A 22,424-nucleotide genomic window follows, 5' to 3' on the forward strand; every position below is an offset into this window, starting at 1 on the left:
AAAAATTTGGATTTTTCATGATGTGGCAAGTCATTTCTCTCAGGGGACTAGTAAACTGATAGATGGAGCTAAAACTGAAACCAAATTTTGCTTAGACTTTATGTGAATTACATGGATGTAATGAGTACGTATAAGAATTCAGTCGCAGTGTCAAAGCTGACAGTAGAGTTAGCATGCTTAATTTCCAAGTATGATTGAGGAGGTATGTATCTCTAAGGAAATCCCATTGCTGGACTGGGGGAAATGTACTAATTGCTGGCAATAAAGAACCCTCTTAATGTTTGGTTTGGTTCTCATTTAATTGTCTAGGTGCACATGAGCTTGCAGCATTGCTACAGGTGTGGATGTGTATCCCCTGCATGCAATATCAAAATATAAATATAGTTTAAAAATTTAAAGAGACATTTGCAGGTATTTTGAGGGTGTTTCGGTAAGGCTGCTGATATTTTTTAAATTTAGCACATTTAAAGCCACAACTGAACTTTGTATGGATTTAGGACAGGGATGGCAAATGTGGCCCTCAGGATTCCAAAATGCAGCCCAGAATCCTGTTTTTTTTAAAAAAAGGCTTATTTGGGATGATTTTTCACCTTAAAACATGCCAAATCCACCCCAAACTTGCTGCAGATATGACAGTTTACTCCCCCCCCCCCAGAACCACACAACCTTAGAAAAATTAAAATTGACAACAGTGGAGGGATTATGTAACACATAGAGTGGCTCTTTTTGCCACAGCTGCAAAAGAGATTAGAAAGAGAGAGTTAAATAAAATCACCATAAAATGCCTGGGAGATGCAAAGTATTAATCAGATTTTATGATGATATTGTATAAGTTTACTAATATCCAGAAAGATGTCCCTTTTTCTTGTTGTCCTTTTTATCAGCTAACTGTTTTAACTGCACACTAAATGTTGGGACATTTTTGTCCTTTGTATTCTGTGCCTTTTGTTTTAATTGTTTTATGCTTTTTGATAAGCTCATTTTGTCATGGCCTTTGGCTAGTACAATAAACGTTGACTTGACTTGTAAAAAAAAAGTAACATCACTTCCAGTATATTGAAATGCAACAATGTGGTTAGCGTGGGTAGACCCTCCACAGTTGCCCATCCCATATTTAGAGGAACACAATGAGGATAAATATTTTTCAAATTTCAAGGGAAACTGAAAACAATGAGCTCACTTAAACATACCAGTAATCAAATTCCCAGGAGATTTTCTTATACATTTCTAGGCTACATCTCCAATTAAATCAAAATCCTCAGTGGTCCTCTGAAGTACGTGCTGGTGCCACCACAAAAGAGAGAAAGAATGGCTTGTTATTGGATTTTGTGTTTTTTTCTTTGCTAGGAACTGCCAGAAAACGAACTGTTGCACCCTCCACTCAGCATCTGTGTTGTGGACTGGAGAGCCTTTGGTCGGAGCACGCTGGTTGGGACACACACCATCAACTGCCTTAAGCAATTCCTGTATAAGCCTAAAGAACTGCCTGCTTCACCAACGAAAGAGGCCAGCATTGTAGAAATTGATAAAGGTGAGAAGTGCCAAGCTACTGCACCCCAAAAATACATACTTAAACATACAGCAAATGTCTAAAGGTAAAAAGGTAAAGGTAGTTCCTAGACATGAATGTCTAGTCATAACCGACTGTAGGGGGCGGTGCTCATCTCTGTTTTGAATCCAGAGCCAATGTTGTCTGAGCTAGATGGACCAATGCCCTAGGAGCCTCTGATATTCTTAACATCTGGCGATCTAAGACTGAAACCACTGTTCTACTGCTTCTTATAGAACTATAATCTGCAGAATTCTATGGGCAGAGAGGATGACTATTAAACCATTTGAAGTCTGTTCTGGTGATAGATCCAAAAGCTCTCTATATAGGATGCCTATTTAACTGCCTCATCTAATTCTGCATGTGCCTTCATTTCCAGTTACACCCGCATCAGGACCGGTTCAATCTCTTCAACCTCAACAGCCACCAACAGATCATGTCTACGTTGATGTGGAACACGGTGCATCCATTTTAGCGTTTCCTGAGCCAGAAATAGCACCTGCACCATCACCACCTCCTCTAACAACTCCAACTCCAACACCTTCACTGAAACCTGCACCATCTTCTACCTCTGATCCTCCAAAAGATGGGAAACAAAAAGTGAGTCTTGCAATTGCTGGTTTCTTTATTTTCAAACTCCTTGCATTTTCCACTCAATGAAGGATGGGCAATGTGGAACACATGGAGCCAGCATCAAGGCTGTTTTAAGCCCCCAAGGGCCCCACAGCCCAATAAAAAAATGAAAATAAAATTTACTGATTTTTTAAAAAATTATAAATACCCCCACATCACTTAGGGAGTGTTTTGCCACATCTCTCCCTAACCAAGCGTTTTAGCCCCAGAAGAGGTCTTTTCAATACCAGGAAAGATAGGAGAAGTCAAATTCTTCTTCATTTCCTGGTTTGTTAAAGGCCTGTCCTGGGCCTAAAACATCCAAGAGTAGTCTCAAAAAGTAGCAATATTGCCCCCATACTTCCTAGAGGGTGTTGGGAGATAGATATAGTAAATAATAATAATAATAATAATAATAATAATAATAATAATAATATAATTAAAATTTCACTTTGTCAAAGGTCCCACATGGGGGTAGTGCAACCCACAATCCCTGGAAGTTGGCTACCCTTACACTACACAATATATTTTACCCTATATTATAAGCCAGGGTCCTTAGAACTGTGAGCCTGTGTCCACTGCAACCCTTTCTCTTGATATGGTTCTAAGGATAAGGAAGTGTGTGTTTGTACACACTACCACACACAAGCTTATAGGTTATCTAGATCCTGTTTTATGGACCAGGAATCCGGTTCACAAATTGGAGAGGGACAATGCAGTTTTGTTTGGCAATACAGCTACATGTACAAGCCCTATATAAAAATTTGGCACACTCTATTGCTGCTGTTTTTATGCGTCTTCAAGTTTTCCAGTTTATCATGTTGCTATCCTAGAATTTTTCATGTCAAGATTTATTGATAGGAGGTTTGACTTCCTCTTAAACTGAGGAAGGGTGACTTGCAAAGAATCACTCAACGGGTTTCTATGGCTGAGTGGGGATTCCAAACCTGATCATCGACAGCCCTAGTATAACACTAACTACATCATGGTGACTCTCAAATACTAACCTCCAATAAATGAAGGCACAATTAAAGGTATTGATTTAGACCTATTCACATCCTTAAACAGTTTGGGACCATAATGTTTGATGGATTATTTCCATTTGTATACATTTGACTGTAATTTAGCAATCCTGTTACATGCTCTACCACCTAGAAAGACCAAGGCTCCATCCGCACAATACAAATAATCCACTTTGACACAGTTTTAACGGCCATATCTCAATGCTATGGAATTATGGGAATTGAAGTTTTGTGAGATATTTCTGATATTCCCTGTCAGAGAGCTCTGGTGTCATAACAAACTACATATGCCAAGCTTCCATAGCATTGCACCATGACAGTTAAAGTGGGGTCAAACTGGATTATTTCTGCAGTGAGGATGCAGCCTGGGTCAGTGGCAGGATCATTTTGGTAGCTATGCCATGAAGTGTCTTCTTTATTTGCTATTAGACAGGCAGTATAGATTGTGATGTTCCATCAAGCTTCCAATGCTGTGTAATATTTATCCTTGTCAGTTTTAATGTCACACTCAAAATGTATTAATTTATTTATGCTTCTAATGTGATATTATATTTTAAAATATAGCTATATCTATTTCTATATATCTGTGGGTGATTTAAAAGCAAACGAGACTCTTAAGAAGCTTGTTAAGAAGAATGCAATTTATTAATAAAAGTATATATTTACTAGCATTATTAACAAACAAAACTTAATAAATAAGTTAGCAAAATGTTGCAATTTGTGCCTTCCTCAGATACCCTAAAGTTGAGCTGTATTCAATGTATCTGTTTAGATCACACTATTATCAGAATTCTTAAGTGGATGATCCCATAGGGTTTATCATTCAGGCTATCATTCTGGATAGCAAAATAGAGAAATCTAGCCATTCTCATCAATCCTATTCTTTTCCTTTCTAGATTTCAAGAAAATCAACCCGACGATCCACAAAGAGAAGAAAGAGAACCATAGCTGATGAATCTGCTGAAAATGTGATTGATTGGTGGTCAAAGTATTATGCTTCTATACAAAAAGTACAAAAGGTAAGGACCTGAAAGTTGCATCACAGAGACAGCAGCTCCCATCTGTGCCAAATTTTAATATATGGAGTGCTGCTTTTTGGGGCTCCAGCCTTTCTCTCAATTGTCTTCTGGAACTCTTTGCCCTCCCCAGCACACAGTAGTCAGTGTCCCGTGGTTATTGAGCAGACGCTGTCCTCATTTGAGCTATTTATTTCAATACTCCCTAAGTATTGGTATGTGTATGGGGCGGGGGGTTACTTCTACAAACCTTGAAATTTTCCCAAACCTCATGATAACTCTATGTTGTATGTGGTTGGCTTTGTTTTAGCTATATAAATAATGACACTGTAGCACTTATAACCTGAACAGTGGAAATACTAGGGAATATATAACCAGATCCCCACCTTTTCTTGATGTAACCCAGGAAGATGTTTCGCACATTTCTCCTTTCTATATGGGGGAGGGGGCATGGGATAACCTACCCCCCCCCCACCTTAATGTTTTATTTCTTCAAGGAACAATTAATCTACATAAAGTTTAGAAAATACCTTTCTTTGAGAAATGTTCATTGAAATTCACATCAGGGAATATGTGTAAATATGTGTTTGAAATTAATTTATGTCCTGATACCAAAAAAACTTAATCATTTGCACTCAGAGTCCTAAGATGTAGGTAACTGCAAAGCAAAAGATTTGGTGCTCTATGCATTTGTACATAATGATGACACAGACTCTGCACATTGCATGCCATGACTTTTTGTGAGTGTGTGGTATGTATATCTGTCAACTAAGGATAATACCTTACACCTCACAATACACCTGTTACATCCCAAATCCACAAAACAGTGATACCTTTATGGGGACAACCAAAATGCACAATATACATGTTGCAAACTTTCAAAGTCCAATGGCTTCTTTTCCAGACAAAGCTGTTAAAAATCATACATGAGAAAAGAAAAGAAAAGGTGACAACATTAGTCATAGGCCAGCATTTTGTCAAGATGTAGTGGTTGTTGTCCTTATTTCAGATGGTATGGAAGGGTATTCATGAAGGCAGGCCTCTCCTCCTTCTGGCCGTGTGAATACTGGGTGATTCTTAAAGTCCAGGAAATAAACTTTAAATACCATAGCTAGCCAAAAAGCTACAGCCTTTGAGATCCAGTTTGCCTGAAACCTTTGTGAGGCTACAAGCCCCTAGTAATCTTTAATAAACCTGTTAGTAGTCTTTATTATGACACAGGATTCACGGTTTCTTTAATCTCTCTCCTTCTCCCTCTTTCTCTCTCCATTGAGATGGTTTCAATAATTACAGTATGACTTTAGAGACATAATGGTATTCTATAAATTGGTAATAGTTTCAGAAACCTGAGACATTTAGAAAAATAAAACATTCCTCTTTCTTGGGGATATACTCATGGCACCCTACTGGTTTCTTTACAAGTCTTTAGGATCTGATTGTTCCAGGCTGTTTTTCACTAAATGTAAATCTTTCTTTTATGTTGAGATTTATTTTTTTTCAAATATTACATATTATTTTTAACTGTGATTAATATCGCATTGCTTTAACTTTTAATTTGTGAACAACCTAGGGAGATTTGCCTGCACAGGTGGAATAAAAATATTATAAGTAACTGCATAGAACTGAAGCAGATTTCTGCTACAGTTGGGTTGTAAATAAAGTGCTCCATTTATATTTATTTTGAAAGGCAAAAGTACTTGATTTCAGCGATGGAAAACCCGGAAAGAGTGAGTAAATTTTTATTGCTTTGCATGGTTAATAAAGGACATCCATTACCTAGAGATATATTCAAGCAGAGATTGGTTCCCCCCCCCCCACTTAATTTATTGTAAATAGCATTGTAAATAGCCCTTGTAGTGAACAGAAGGGCTTTTTCTATTTGTGAAAACAATTTTGATACAGTGGTGGTTCTCATGGATGAAAGGAGGTATGTCAATAGTCAGTCCCTCTTTCTCCTATAGTGTCTACTCTATTGCTTCACTGTCTCCTATATGATGCCCACTATCTGAACCTAGTGGACACAGGTAGAAAGGAGACTTGGGGGCAGGGGAAAATTACCTAAATATATTTCCACCTACAGGTAAAACTTAGAAAAGTTATTTTTGAGGGCTACATAGTGCCAGAGTGGTGTAGTGGTTTGAGTGTTGGACTGGGAGACCAGGGTTCAAATCCCAGCTCAGCCCACTTGGTGACCTTGGGCAAGTTACAGCCTCAGAGGATGACAATAGTAAACCCCCTCTGAAGAAACTTGCCAAGAAAACCTTTTGATAGGTTTGCCTTAGGCTTGCCATAAGACTTGAAGGCACACAACAACAACAGATACTAAAATTGGGAGCACTGGCCATGGGATCTGGAGAAGCTGTTGTCCAAAAGAGAATTTCTCCAAGTTAAACTGAGAGATGCAGCCTGAGAGCAGACGTTTTTCTCATGGGAAGACAGGGTCCATTATGGTTATGTTACAGATAGGATCAGTCTGAGATGGTATATCTGGAATATTATATTTTCATGACCACAGTATAGGTACCAGTTCCACCTCACCTACTGTGGTGATTCTGTAGAGTTGTGTTACTGTGGCATGTTCTTCTCTTAGGATCAGTGAGATGACTCTCAAGCAGTAGTTGTGGGATCTCATGATAAGGCAGCAAATGGTTAGTAATTTAAATTATCACCACTGTATTTTATTTATTGAGAACCAGTGTGGTGCAGTGGTTTCACTATTGGACTAGAACTGTGTGAGACTGCTCAGCAGTTGAAACAGACCTAGTGACCTGACAAGTCACAGTATCTCAGCCTCAGAGGAAGGTGAAACCAAACCCCTTCTGAACAAACCTTGCCAAGAAAACACTGTGATAAGCTTGCCTTAGGGTCGCTATAAGTTGAAAACAACTTTAAGGCATACAACAATAATGTCATTCTCTGCCAGGCAGAGGTGACTGGTGTATCCACCACTGCAGAAGTGGCAAATGTATTCTTCATTTTACCACTGCTTTTCCTGCAGCTGTTCTAAGTTGAATGGAATCTTTTCCAGAGGCAAACTTCTGAAGCAATAGGGAACCAGCATCAGGAGGGCTCCCATTCAACTTTAAGCAGCTTTAGCAGGAGCAGTGATAAAATCAAGAGTAGATCACTGGGAGCAGTGGATCTACTAGCTGCCCTTGCTACCAGGTTGTGGGAGATATCCTCACAGGATTTTTGCCCTCTGGTGCCAGAAATGACTTGACCAGATGAGGATACTATGCACCTTGTCTGTGAGAGGAACAAGATGCCATTTATACAACAAAGTGCTGTGAGATGCCCTTGGTCATTACTGACTGTTTCCAATCATCCAACTGTTGCTGTTTCTGCTTAAAGCTGTCAGTGTCAGAAAAGCTCACAGTCTGGAGTCTTTCAATTGACTTCCACTTACCACATGGGAAGCCCCATCTTACTAAGGTACCTCTGTAATGCAAGATGGGACCCAGCATGATGTAGTGGTTTGGGTGTTGGACTACGACTCTGGAGAACAGGGTTCGATCCCCCGCTTGGCCGTGAAAACGCACTGGGTGACCTTGGATGAGTCACACACTCTCAACTCCAGAAAACTCTATGATAGGTTCACCTTAGGATTGCCATAAGTCAGAAAGAACATAAAGGCACATAACAAGAATGCAACAGACATAGTCAGACTAACAGCTTCAGGGGAAGTAGAAGTTAATGGTTTCAGTGTCAGTGAGACAGTGAATCTGCTCCAGGTTTTAGCACCTTTAAAGTTTGGATTTGTATCCAGGGTGGATTCACCAACCACTGGCATCCGCCTCCACTAAGGGGATGGAAGTGCACAACTATACCTTGTAGCACTTTACACACTTCTTTGAATATGTGAGGAAGTTTAGAGCTGACTCCTTCACCATGTTTTTCGCTTCATGTACCAATGCACACTGTCCCCATCCTCTATGCAATCCCTTATCCCTCTTCCTCCCAATTTCCCTCCTGATACAAATAGTACTGGTGGGACCTTGTATCCTCTGGGGTTGGTTCCAGATCCCCCATGGATAACAAAAATCCATGGATGCTCAAGTCCCATCAATACAAGGGCAAGGGAAAAGGTTGTCCTTATATAAAATGGCAAAAACAGTTTTGCGTATGTGGAATATATACGTTTTAAAAAAATTTTTAATTTTATATAGTAAAAGCTTAAAACAACTCTTCATTGAGACCATTACAAGGATATAAACCCTTTTCTCAGTGCAGGAGAATACATTGGAAATAAAACCAAATACTTCTCAAGTTACTTTGCAACAACTCTCAACCTCGTACATAGAATTCTCCCTCTTCTCTTTTCCCCTTGATTGTTTTCTTGTACCCTCGAAGTATATTCTAATCATAAAGTCGTCTAGACATACAACGCCAGAAATTACACTTGCGCCAAGTTTTGGAAAATCAAGAGATACCGTTTTGGACGTTTGGTGGGAGAAAGTTTATGAAGGTGGAGATGATGCGAATGGTCACTTATTCACAAGGACATTACAGTAATAGAAGAAGAGTGGGACCCGGATGGAGAATTTTTTTTATATTTCAAGCCATGGATGCTGAATCTGTGGATATAAAAATCCATAGATAAGAAGAAACCGAGGTAACAGTAATTCCTGCATTGCAGGGTTGGACTGGGTAGCCCTTTGGTCTCTTCCAACTCAATGGCAAAAATTCGGGGGGGGGGGGGGACAGCAAAAAGCACGTGAAAAATTGTGGCAATCGCAATTAATATTTTCCACACATCGGATTAAAGAGCCATATTTGGAAATAAACAGGCAACAAAGAGCAAGAAATCATCACAGATTTCCCCATGAATGATTGTTGCGGTTTATTGCCTGTTTATTCCTGGGGAATGGCACTTTAACGTGTGAAAATGTTAATGTGATTGAACAATTTTCATGCAATTTTTTGCTGATTTTCCCCATGTAAAAGTCCTATGATTCTATGTTTTTATGATTCTTGCTTTGAAGGGGATATTTATGAGGATGTGTGGGGTGGGGAACATAATTTCTTCATCTAGCATCTCCTCTGCCCCTGCTACACTACTCAAGGTCATCCATGGCTACTATCTAAAAAGAACAAAACACACCTTTGTGGCCTCATCCATTAAATGGCAGATATCTACCACCACAGTTTGGCTGTAAACATCTGTGTTTTAATGTTCTCAGTTTGTAGTCTAGATTTGGCTGAATCAGTGCATAGAGGAATAAAACCAGTCAATGTGGTCTTGAGGGAAGGTTTTGCTAAGGGGCGAGAATCATCACTAAATGGGAATAATTTGACTTTTAGTCATTGTTGGTATCACACATACATAACACAGAGCACACTACAATTCCAGATGCAAGAGCATAGGACCTAATTATTGGAGCCTTAACTCCTGTGAGTGGAATTTTAATCATTAAATTCACTGGTGCAGTGAGCTTGTTGGAAACTAATATGCGCCATTTATCCCACATGATGAACGCTGGATGGTTAGCTAAAGCCTTGAATTATTTGTGTACTCCTCGTACGAAATTATATTCGTTGGCTCCCTCTACCGAGACACAAACCGAAAAGGCTTCCCGGTAGCCGGGGCGGGTGATTTGACAAAAAAATTCTACCACATGAGGCAGTTCAACTTTGTGGAAACAATTTCGTAACGGATAAATTCGGTCTGGGGTACCATTAAATCTGTTTTTTAGTCTGTTTAGTCTGATTTCCACCCAATAGTTGAAGTTTAAATAGCTGTGTTACCAGTGTCAATCAAGTTGACTTTGACTTATGGTGACCTATGAATGAGAGACTCCAAGTCATAGGGTCACCAAAGTCAAAATCAACCAATTGACGGTGCTTAGCAACAACGATAAGAAAAGGAACAACTGCATTTCAGTTTTGTAGATTCAGGTTGTGGGGCTTTCCTTGATTGAGTCTATCCAACAGAAAGGAGTATTCCTTCTTTCTTTCCTAATGTTGTCTACCTACCAAGCATATGTTTTTGTAGTGAATCTGGGGTGTCACTCATTGCAGTCTGCACTACCGGCACCCCTAGTGACATCCTGGACGTGTCTTCTCATGATATGTCCAAAGTATGACATTGTTCAGCTTAGTGTGTGAAAATAGTGATGAAATTTCAGGCTCAAATCCTTTTGTGTCTTACCCTAGGCAAGAGTGGGCAACTATAGGGTGATGGGGCCATATCCCATGGTCTGCACCTGCTCAATGATGCAGGAAATGCCTCAGGTTTGGTTATATAAAAGACAAAAAGTGACCAGAATTGCCATGGTGTCGCTCTGGTCACCCATTATGACTGGTTTGTTGAATGTGTGTCTTCAAGTCATTCTCTGACTTATATTGATTCTAAGGCAAAACTAACAGCGTGGGTTTTGGATGCTGTTGTTTATTTTAAACAGAGTAAAACCTGTGCAATTATCACCACATCTTGAAAGTAAGCTAATGTATTGAAACAAATGGTAACCTCATTATTTGTGGAAAGTAACACTAATGTTTAGTTATTGTTCCTAAATTGTGCTTTGGGCAAGAGGCACTTGGGGAAACCCTTGGACATTTTGCACTTTAAATGATATTTAAGGCGGGTTACAGACTGCCCATTGGGTGGCTGTACCCGCCCTTTCCCGGTGTATCGGGGCCTTAGTGGCTAGAACGGCAGCCGCTGAGGCCCGATCCGCGTTTTCAGGCTGCGGGGAGGCGCAAAACGCGCGTCCCCGCATGCCTGAAAAGGGGTGTCCCTGGGGCTTTCAAGCCAAAGGACACCCAAACGGCAGCAAGGAGGAGGAGAAAGTGGCCGCTTGGCCCCTTTCTCTTGGTCCGCTGGGTGCGGGTAGCAAGACGCTCTGAAAGGAGCTCCTTCTTGCTCCGCGAAAGGGTCACAGACGCCCTGGCGTGGAGTGAGGACGTCACTTCTGTGCTGCCTGTTAGGGGGGCGGCGGTTGGGACTCCTCAGCGGCGCCCGTGTGAAACGGCCGCGCCATTTTGTGCACGCTCGCGCACGTCCTAGGGTTGAGGCGTCCAGAAAGGAACGCCCCTTTTTTTAACCCTAGAACGGGCGAGCGTGTACTAAAGTGCCCGTCTGTAACGGGCCATAAAGATTTTAAGATAATACTTAATATAAAAAGAAGCACTGCAGAAAATGACCCGGGAGACCAGGGTTCAAATCCCCACTCAGCAATGAAAACCCATGGGACACACTCTCAACCCTCAGAAAACTTTGATAGGTTCGCCTTAGGGTCGACATAACTGGGAAATGCAACACAACAGTAGCATTTAACTTAACAGCAGTTAGTAACTTTTTAAAAGTACATCCAACCTCATCCAGCATGAATAAAAGGTTTTTCAAATACCATTCAGTTCTGTCTATGACAGACCAACTAATTTGATGTTGAATGTAGCATTGCAATGCTAGTGCTAGGAATTTGAAATATTTTGCCAACATAAATTAGGCACTGTGTAAATATAATAGAATATTAATCTCTATTTTCATTTTAAAAAGAGGTGAATATGGGGAACCAAGAGTAAAGAGTGTTTCTGCCGTGCTACAGAAAACCTAGAGTCATGAAACCATAGAGTGATAGAACATGAAGGGGGTCATGGCTATTGAGTACCACACTGTTCAATGCAGGATCTTCAGCTAAAATATCCCTAGCAGGTACATCCAGAACTCTTTTTGAAGACAGCTTCCTTCTGGGACTAATGTGGCATATAGGAAGTAGACCCAAGTCTACAAAAGCTATGCTACAATTATTTCACACAGGAGATTGTTAGAGAGAAGCAAGTGGATTGCTCACATCCTACCTATGGCATTTGAGTGATCAGGGGAAAAGTATCACACCCTGTGCACTTACCATTCTTCTCCCATCCATAAAGACAGGGGTAGCAACCTGCGGCCCGCGAGGCCTTGGCCAGACCCCAGCCCGTCCCTGCCGCCGATGCACCGGGGCTTTGGGGGCATTGTCTATAGAAGCCTCAGAAACATGCATTATATAAAAAAAAAAATCAGCAATTTTTTCGAGTGCCTCCATTTTTTAAAAAAAAGTGTCTTCATTTGAAATTTTGTCCACATGTCCTGGTTATTATCTATTATTTTTTAATTTTATTAATTAATTATTGGCGCCCCCAGGTCTGAGGGACAGCACCTGGCCCCCAGCTCAAAAGGTTGCCTACCGATAAAGAGTAATGGAGGCCGTCAGGTAAATGGAAACCCTGTTGATAAATACTGGCAGATCAAAAGAGTAGTGCAGCACTGGAAACTTTAAGGTGGACTTCTGCAATGTGCTGTACATTGCGCACTCTGTACCGAATCAGAAACTTCAGTTAGTTCAAAACACAGCAGCCAGATGATACTGGGACAATCCACAAGTGACCTCATTACCCAATATAAAATCACTCTCCTGGCTGCCAGTCAATTCTGGGCAAGGTACAAAGGTGATGTACTTCAAAGCCTACATGGTTTGGGTCCAGGTTTACCTACTGATGCATCCTCCCAATAGGTTCAGTCTACTAGCAACATCTATTATTGTTGTTGTTGCTGGTGTGTATCAGACTAATGAGACTATGTTCTGATTGCACCCTTATGAGATGTTGGTAACCTCTAGTATGTGCTTATCCATGTGCCAACTGTCTCTGTTTCTGTATGTGACGAAGAGATACAGCAAGGGCCCATTGAGTCAGCACCTACAGGGATGATGGCATCATCTGTCTGTCTGTCTGTCTGTCTGTCTGTCTGTCTCTCTCTCTCTCTCTCTCTGTGTGGTGTGTGTGTGTGTGATACCACACAGAGCCGTCTTTGTTCCTTGGGTTTAGCTGCAATTCTCACAGCTTACTGAAGAAGAAATGGATATTTCCAGCAAAAATATCATTCCGGTTGCAATCCAAGATTTGGAATTTAGCTTGAAAGACAAGATATAGGAACTCGCAAAAAGATCTGTTACTGTGGTATGCAAAAGCTAGACTGTTTCACACACTCTTTTGCATAGGGAACCTCCCGGAGTGTTCGGCAAGAGTGCATAAACTTGAGTTTTTTGCTCATGTCCATTATGCAATAATTAAACCCATCCTTCATTTTTAATAGCCAAGGAGACTCTGTTAGCATAATTGGAACAGCGCAGAGAGAAGATAAATTTTGCTCAAGAAGGCAGTAAGAGCTCCTCAAACTACACCAGGAGGGTTTTTACTGAGATATTTCAAATTGGTAACTTGGGTTCTCTGCAGTTGGAAATTTGCTAAATTTGGAATCAAGAATGAGTGGAAATGCTTAAAACCTAAAGATGGTACAAGCAACATCAAGTAGTGGGGTTGTGTTACTTTATATAAAAAGGTGTGGCTTAAAGTAAAGGTTTTAGTTCTGCGTCATGGGTCCAACCACTGGTGAATGCCAGCTGTGCATTCTGGCATGGCATGAAAAGGCGAGTCCTGAAAGCTTGCAAAAAAACTGGCTCTTCTTTAGTTGCACAACATTTTTGTTGTTTGTTTTTGTTTGTTTAAAGGTTTCTTTGTTTTGTGTCTCTTTCATTGCAATCTTTTTAAACTAAAAAGTGAACACATGATACGACAATAGAATAGCTGTTAAAAGACATCCGATCAACAAATGATCAATTTAGCATTTGATTATATGAAGAGCCAATTCCTTCAGGCACTGTGAGGCATGAAGACAATAACCATTCTAATTCTTGCCACTCCGCACATAGGCTATCCACTTTATAACTTACAAAAATATTGGTTTCCTTACAACCCAGGTCGATGTTTTGAATGACATGGAAGCTCGCCTGTGTAGACAACTGGTCCATGTACAAAACAGTTGTGGAATAAATGCAAAATTTATTTATAAACGTAAAGAATAACCAAAGTGGAATTTGTTCATGAGTTTTCTGCACAAAACAACTGTGCATTGTTGTCAGCACGGTGTGACTTGGACAACTCCACCCATGCAGGGAGCTTCACAATACTGTACCTTCCAGCACCCTATCCATTTATTTTACTTAATGATGGTTCTCCTTATTTCCATTGAACAACTATTCTTTGGGATTATGGAATATTAATTATGGCCATCTTTTCCAAAGATCATGATGGAGACCTGGAAGTGAATTTACAATTTTGAGACGGGGAAACGTTTAACTTTCCGGGGCAAATCTACAATGAAGATCACGCATAAAGAAAGAAATAGGAATTTAAGGTACTGTTAAGTGGCTTATATTTGATGTGTTTTGTGAACATTCCGTTACTGTTTTATATTGTAGGGGTTTTGCTATTTTTGATTGTGCGCATGTGTTGTGAGAACCCGGTTTATTCCTATAGGTATATAAACTTTTCAAATTTTGTAGTCATGAAAAGTCTGCCATTTCTCAGTTGTTGGAGATTGGGAGGATGGTGGGTCTCTCTCAGTAAGCCATGGCAAGCAGAAGATGAAAAAACCAGTCCCCACCCTCCACCCATCAGAGAAAAGCAGTTAGTGCGTTCGTTGTAAAATAGATAAAATAGCTTTTCTTGGTAAGAGGTAGTGATATGAAATATATAATAAAGAATAAGAATAAAAATTTATTTGTACCCCCGCCCTTCCGACGGATCAAGGGCGGCTAACAAAATGCACCAAGTGCAAAGCATACAGATAAAAACATATAACAAAAACAACAATCCCTTAAAAAAATAAAAAACCCCTTAGCCCCAACCTCACGGCCACGAGGAGGAGGGATGCCCACGAGAATATTTAGTCGGGGAATGCCTGATTCCCTTCCTAATGGGCAGGGTGGTAGAAGGAGCGGAAGCTCCGTGGGACGTTTTCGCAAAGGCTGGGGCAGCTGTGGAAAAGATCTTCGGACAGTAGCAGCCAACTAAGCCCCAGGCACCTCAAGAGTTGCTGCCAGATGTTCTGAGGGTGCGAGGCGAATAAACGGGGAGAGGCGGTCCTCAGGTACCTGGGCCCAAGCCATTAGGGCTTATAGGTGATAACCAACACCTTATATGAGCTCGGAAGCGGATGGGCAGCCAATGGAGATCTTTAAGCACAGTGTATATGGTGCCTGGAAGCACCAGTGACCAGCAGCGCTGCCAGTCGCACAATTTGGAGCTTCCGAGTTTGGTATAAGGGTTGCCCCATAATAGACTATGGAAGGAAAGAGAGTGAATAAGAAAATACTAAATATAGAGTAATACAGGAAAAAAAGAAAATGGGTGGCTAAAGCAGCAAGAGAAGTTTTTTTATAGCAAATAACAAAAGACAAGGAGGGCCTTCATCCATCTAAGATTGTCGTTGACGAGGAATTAGAAGAGTGGTGGCAACAGGAAGTAAGGCTTAAAAAACGTTCGAGGCCAGTTTGCCCTCACACATCCAACATCTCCATACCGTCGTTACTATGACACTGGGATTTTATAGTAATCTTATTGGCCAAGCTCATTCACTTTCACTACAAACCAAATAGGAAATAAAGCCTGATGGGACTCAATTTATGAGGAATAGGTTTAGGTCATCACATTCCTTCAATTGATGGATCTATATAGAAAGAGTAGGAACGGCCCCCAAGCTTGCTGAAAAAATCTTAGCAATATAATCCGTAATAAGGCATTAGAGAGCCAGCATGGTGTAGTGTTTAAAGCAGGGACTGTGACTCTGGAAGTCCAGGATTGAATCCCAACTTGGCCATGGGAACTCACTGGGTGATCTGGGCAAAGTCACATACTTCAGCCTTACAGGAATGGCAATGAAAAACTTGCCAAGAAAAACAATGATTGGTTTACATAGAGTCACAATAAATGTAAAGACTGGAGGCACAAAACAACAACAACAACAACAACAACAAGAAGGCAATATAAAGTCGAAGGCTTTCATGGCAGCTTCCATAGTTTTTTGTGGTTTTTCGGGCTATGTGGCCATGTTCTAGTAGAGTTTCTTCTGACGTTTTGCCAGCATCTGTGGCGGCATCTTCTGAAGATGCCAGCCACAGATGCTGGTGAAACGTCAGAAAGAAACTCTACTAGAACATGGCCACATAGCCCGAAAAACCCACAAAAAACTAAGGCATATATAAGTTTTGCAATCCCAAAACATCCCAAAACATCTAAAATGCTACAGTTGTTCACTCCTGATCTAAAGGAAGAGGGCATTAATCTGGAGATATCTCAGTGTCTTAGTCGGAGAGCTTCCAATATAGTAGTTAATAGTATTGTTAAGTACTCTCTTCCTTTGAAGTGCTCCAATTAATGCAATACCTTTTGTTGTTAGAAAACTGAACACATTGTTGGAAATGTTTGTGCGATACTAGAAAATAAAATCATTTACAGGAAATGAAGAAGAAAGCTAATATAATAGAATATAACTCCTTTTTGAGATAAGGGCTGAATGCAATTTCAGCATATAATGATTGCATGCATGATTCCCACTCACCCTTTTGTTGGTGTTAGTAATTATGTGATTTCTGTATTCTGATAGGGCTGTTTCTGTATATACAAAAGTCCAGAGGATTGCTGCCCAGTAGATGGAGGCCAGCTGAGAATTCTGCAGGGTTTACCTCCAAATCACTCTGTAAAAGTTCTAATCAGAGTATATATTGTGGCAGTAAGTATATACTGTATATGTACATTCTTCAGTTTAAGTTAGGATTCTTTTTTAAAAATGATTTCCTACATAAGAATGAGCTCAAAGAATAGACAGAATCTATCAGCCAAAATGACTCAACCAACCTGCATTGGTCTTTCCATAATTGAAATCCAAATACCATTTTGAATATTATTGTTTGAACAGGGAAGGAAATGGAACATGTCGCTCATTCTTCTTCCTTCTCTTGCTTTTGTAATCTTTGAACAGAAAAGCTGTATGTATAATAAAGAACAAAAAGCATCAGAACTTTGCACATCTTCACCCCCCATATATTCTGAGCCGAAACATTTGCTAATGCAACCAAAATTTCTCTAATTTGAACACCTCCTTTGGAGAGATAGTCAGGCTATGCTTTTTGGGAGTAACAAAGGAGATGGAGAGGGAGCATATACTACGTGTGCTTCTTGTTCCCCTCCTATTTTGATTGTACTGAAAACCAAACTCAGTATTACCTTTGGAAACCTTCTTAAATGACAGAGTTTATCACTTACTAAGTAATTCTCTTTTCTGTTTCTGTAGGCATTTAATCTTAGTCCAGCAGACCCAGATGGCAAATCTGACCCTTACATTGTACTTAGACTGGGGAAAACAGAAATTAAAGACCGAGACAATTATATTCCCAAACAGCTAAACCCAATTTTTGGAAGGTCAGTACAGTGAGATTTGTGTGATGTTCTGCACTTAATCAATTGGTTGTGGACTTTTTCTCTCTCTCTGTTATTCTGGACAAAGTACATTTGTTAAACACTGATTCATGTCTGTTTAGATGCTATGAAACCTACTGATTAAATCTTGACAATGTCTCACATTGTGTAATTGCAATTTACTCAGCTCTTACACTCTTCCAGTATCTTCCAGAATTAGTTTTTTTTCTAGATCTCTTTTCATGTACTATTACAGATGACCTTTCTCTCTGCATTACTGATTATGTAAGTGATCTCCATTGACCATTCTCTAACTAAAACTTTTAGATATTTAGCTCCTTTATGATTAAAGATCTCAAAAAAGAGAGAGAGAGAGAGAAAGAGAAAAGAAAAGGGTTTCAAAAGGGAAAAGAAAAAAGGGGGGCTAATATCAGATATTCCTCAAACATTCAAATTTCAGAGGTATGTTTTGTAGTTCAGTATGGGACATACCATGAAACCCACTAGGTGACCTTGGGCAAGTCACACTCTCTCAGCCTCTGAGGAAAGCAAAGGCAAACCTCCTCTGAAGAAATCCTGCCAAGAAAACTCATGATAGGGTCACCCTAAGTCAGAAACAACTTGAAGGCACACAACGACAACAACAATGGAACATACCACCCCTGCAGGAACATGGAGGGCACAACCCCCATTTTTGCCCTTCACCTATCCCCCCCCCAAATTGAGCGAGTTTAAAAAAAAAAAGCAAATAGTACTTTCAAAGTTTTTGATAGGACCACGACTGGCCATTTAACTAGATTTGAGGAACTTTTTGCATCTTCAGAACTGTTCCGGTCTTTATCAGGCATTTCCCCTAAATTTTAAGTGACTAGATGATCACTTCCCATTTGATTAAAAAGCCTTGTCTTGGCTTTAAAAATGTAAGAGGAGCCCAAAACACACCATCCAGCATTTCACAGATGAAAACCATGTGGCCAAACATCATCTGTGTGTGGTCAAGTTAGTAATGAGGAAGAAGAGACAAGCTAGGAGAGGCTGCAGCAGTTTGCTGTTGCCTGAGTCTACAGGGAAGAGCAAGTCTATCCCTTCTCTCCTCTTCCTAATGCTAAATTGATTTGATGCAAACTAGTATTGCAATTCGAACTCAATCTTAAGCAATTGAAGTAAGCTGAGGGCAAAGAAGAAAAGTGGGATATGGAGGGAGAAACTAGGACATTTTAAAAGCATCTGAAAATGTGGGATGACAGGATTAATCAAGACAAGGCCCTCATGCACAACAAAATGGCCAGTAGCAGTCCCCAATGGCTTTACAGGACACTATTTGCCATTCGGGGGGTAAAACAAAAGAAATTAACCTACTGAATCTGTGAGGGATGTGCAAATAGGCTTGGGATAAGTGGAAAAATAGGCTTGGGGGCTACATGTGTTCCACAGCCATATTTTCCCCACCCAACTAGAGATTATTCTGTCTACATAGCAAGATATCTGAAATGTGGATATTTGTGGAGAAGCAGGAGTATTCCTTTCTTTAGACTGAGGTATTCAACCCAAATGCTAATGACCAAAGCGGCAAATTGTCAGTCTGAGTGTAATATTAATATCCTCTTGTCATGCCTACTGCATAACTTCCTTGATCCGTAAAATAGAAAGGACTTGCTTCATTGCCTCAAAGTATCAGCTGGATAAAATTTTAAAAGTGGTGGAATTTGGAACAAATGGTTGTGGTTTGGGTAATAAAGGAAAACAAGTGTTGGAGCTACATTTCCAAATTAATCTCCCCAAACAAAAACAAAAAAAAAGGTAATTCGTGCCTGGTTTTGTAATCCCACTCCTTGGTGAAAAGATTCACTGAGGAACTCTGGCATAATAATGTCCCCATAGATGAAATTCTTCATTCAGAATTCATCCTAAGTAGTCTAAATCAGCAATTGCAAAAACTGTTTATGTAAACAAACTGATCTCTACAGGATTAGAGATAATTATTAAACTACCGGTGTTTAAGAAAGGCAACAAAATTGGTCCTGATCATGACCTGACCAATAATGATTTGCATTAATATTTGTGCCAGTACATAGAGCAGATTTGAACAAACCTGTGACTCCGCCAGATGTTGTCATTCCATAAATTGTAATAAGTTTTGCATATTTGTATTGGTATAAGTTTGTTAAGTATGGTAAGGAGCATGTCTGAAGATTGAGTGGCAGGTGTAAAATGTTGGGTAGAGTCTATTTTGCATATGGATGGTGATTAATTGAGAGAGTGAGTGTGGGAGGCACTGTGGGAATGACATGGTGACAATGAAGATGAACGTCAGATAGACTTAGGGTTTTGAAAGGTAACAGAGGGGGCTTTGAGTTTGAGATTGTGAGGGAGATTGAGAGAGAGAGACTGTTTGAGAGAAATTGTGTTACATAGTTAAGGTCTAGGCTGAGATCTCTCCGTGAATCTCTGCATGTGGAATTAGGCATTAATTGTACAGAACAACCCTTATGTTGAATGACAGTGTTGCACACCTGAACCAAGACAGCAATGCGCAATTAAACACACAATCAAATATACAAGGGCAGTCATGAACGATTTGCAAGTGCATTACATAATGGATGGAGCCATTCCACATTGGACAAAAGTTTCTATCTGCTTCCTTAACAGGCACCCGCAGGATCTTGGAATATTATTTTCGTACAATATTAAAATAAATGAATACTGCAGTTATAAATGTTTCTGTGCTGGAGAGTAAAGACTAAAATAATATACATACAATATCTAATGTTTACTGTTTGTTTTTTATTGTAACCATGCCTACTACCTAGTTAGTATATCTAGCAAAAGTAGAACGCAAGAGCCAAAAAGAACAGGTTTATATACCAATTTAGCAGAAGTGGATGCAGTGGTGATCCTAGTGGTGACAGTACTCTAGGAAGAGGGTGAGGATTTGAGGTGGGATAGCTATAGATGTATATTTTGCACCCCTTTCATAGAAGGATATCATCATAGCTTCCAAAAAGAGAAATCTATTTTTTTATTGAGACCTCTAAAATGAAGTTATGTGCCACTGTGCAATGTGCTGTGTATGCTTGACTGAGGGAAATATTCATTGTAAATCTGCTAATGAGTAAACCTAATCCAAATGATTTCCTCAAGGTCATCAATGTCTTGTTTCATCAGGATAATAGAGAAGATAGACTTGCTACATAAATTTGTTGTGGCTTCACAGATGTCAAGAAGAGTGTCGAAGTTAATGTGGCAAACTGTAAAAAAATATCCATGTGAATTAGCCATATTTCTTTGTCTCCTCCAGGGAAGCATCTATATAGTATTTCCCTCTGAATCTGACTTGCTGTTTTTATTAACTGTTGCTTTGTGGAGATAGTAGGAATATTCTCCCACGTGAGGCTCAGACAATAAATTCAGGAGCTCATAAAGCCTGGCTCAAAGTGAGAAGCAAGCTTTAAAGGCGCTGAAATTTTTCTTCAGCTTGTATCAAATCTGTTTCTACCCCAAGCATGGCTGTCACCCTCACCTGCTGAATATACTCCCTGCCCTGCTGAAACTTGTTGAAGAAGTCCATTTGCTGTAATTTCTCAACCTTGTTCTGCTGTTAGCCAGCATGAACAGGTGTGGGAGTAGGAGGAACCTCCTTCTTTTCTTCTCCTCACATCACTAAGAGGAGAAATGTACTTGATGCATGGTAGTGGTGGAGACAATGGCCTGGATGGGCAGAATCGATTCAGGATTATTGGGATTTTTTTTCTTTCTGAAAGCAGAAGAAAAGTCCAAACCAATCTGAGGAAAACACCAGAGAGGTTCCTGATCTCTGCAGCTGTGGGATGATCTTTTGAATTAAACACTGAAACTCATTCAGACACGTCTTAATACAGTGTGTCCTTGCTATCCACTGGAGTTTGGTTGCAGGACCCCCTGTGGATACCAAAATCCATGGATGCTTAAGTTCCATTAAATACAATGCCATAATAAAATGGTGCCCCTTATATAAAATGGCAAAATCAAGGTTTGCTTTTTGGAATTTATATTTTTTTAAAAATAAATTTTTAACCATGGATGGTTGAATCCATAGACAAAGAATCTGTGGATATGTTCAGCCAACTATAACTTTAACACCTCAGTCCTAAGCATCTCTACTGAAAAGCAGTGTTGATTGATTTCATTGGGACCTATTTGTGAGTAAATATGTTTAGAACTGAAGCTGTATTAATGTGAATACATGGCATAATTTTATCAATCTTTTTGCATCAGGTCATTTGAAATTCAGGCGACTTTCCCTAAGGAATCCCTGCTCTCAGTGGTGATCTATGACTATGACATGATTGGTTCAGATGACCTTATTGGAGAAACCAAAATTGATTTGGAAAACCGTTTCTACAGCCGGCACAGAGCTACGTGTGGCTTACAGAGTCAGTATGAAATGTAAGATTCTATTTCAATATGAATCAATACAAAATGTAAGATAGCCTTTGAATAAGAAGCACATGCAGGTCTGGTCAGTAGCCTCTAATGGAAACTAGACACTGCTCTGTCAATGGCAGTGCTGTAGATCTCATCAGAATCAAAGTTTAGACAATTTGAGTAATTTTAGTCTCAAAGGAACATTAGTCTTCAACAATCACCACTACAAATGTCCATCCATCCATCCCAAACCATCTTCTCTAATTCTCAGTGAAGGATACAATGCCTGGCGAGATGCCACCAAGCCAACTGAAATCCTGACCAAGCTCTGCAAAGATAACAAACTGAGTGGGCCCTACATGCAACCTGGAAAGATACAAATTGGAGACAAGATCTTTACTGGCCAGACAGTCTTCCAGGAAGATGAGAATGGTAAGTATGCTGTGACAGACAGACAAACAGATAGATAGAGGGAGGCATTGGCACCTATAGTACCAACAGCATACATCTGTGCTACCAATGTTTTGTCAATCTGTTGTACTGTTGATTTTTTGTGGGTTTTTTGGGCTATGTGGCCATGTT

General features: G+C 40.0%; 1 protein-coding gene across 1 annotated transcript in view; it reads left to right on the plus strand.

Moving 5' to 3' along the window:
- FER1L6 (fer-1 like family member 6) overlaps window positions 1-22,424 on the plus strand; it is a 96,549-nt gene that overhangs the window by 54,098 nt on the left and 20,027 nt on the right. The window contains exons 23-32 of the mRNA XM_042464464.1: window positions 1,348-1,531; window positions 1,929-2,149; window positions 4,080-4,202; window positions 5,887-5,926; window positions 13,276-13,288; window positions 14,525-14,570; window positions 16,627-16,752; window positions 17,314-17,441; window positions 21,693-21,863; window positions 22,114-22,285. Coding sequence (XP_042320398.1) covers window positions 1,348-1,531; window positions 1,929-2,149; window positions 4,080-4,202; window positions 5,887-5,926; window positions 13,276-13,288; window positions 14,525-14,570; window positions 16,627-16,752; window positions 17,314-17,441; window positions 21,693-21,863; window positions 22,114-22,285 — 1,224 coding nt within the window. The remainder of the gene's footprint in view (window positions 1-1,347; window positions 1,532-1,928; window positions 2,150-4,079; window positions 4,203-5,886; window positions 5,927-13,275; window positions 13,289-14,524; window positions 14,571-16,626; window positions 16,753-17,313; window positions 17,442-21,692; window positions 21,864-22,113; window positions 22,286-22,424) is intronic.

Source organism: Sceloporus undulatus, chromosome 4 (assembly GCF_019175285.1).
Source record: "Sceloporus undulatus isolate JIND9_A2432 ecotype Alabama chromosome 4, SceUnd_v1.1, whole genome shotgun sequence".
NCBI classification, from domain to species: Eukaryota; Metazoa; Chordata; class Lepidosauria; order Squamata; family Phrynosomatidae; genus Sceloporus; species Sceloporus undulatus.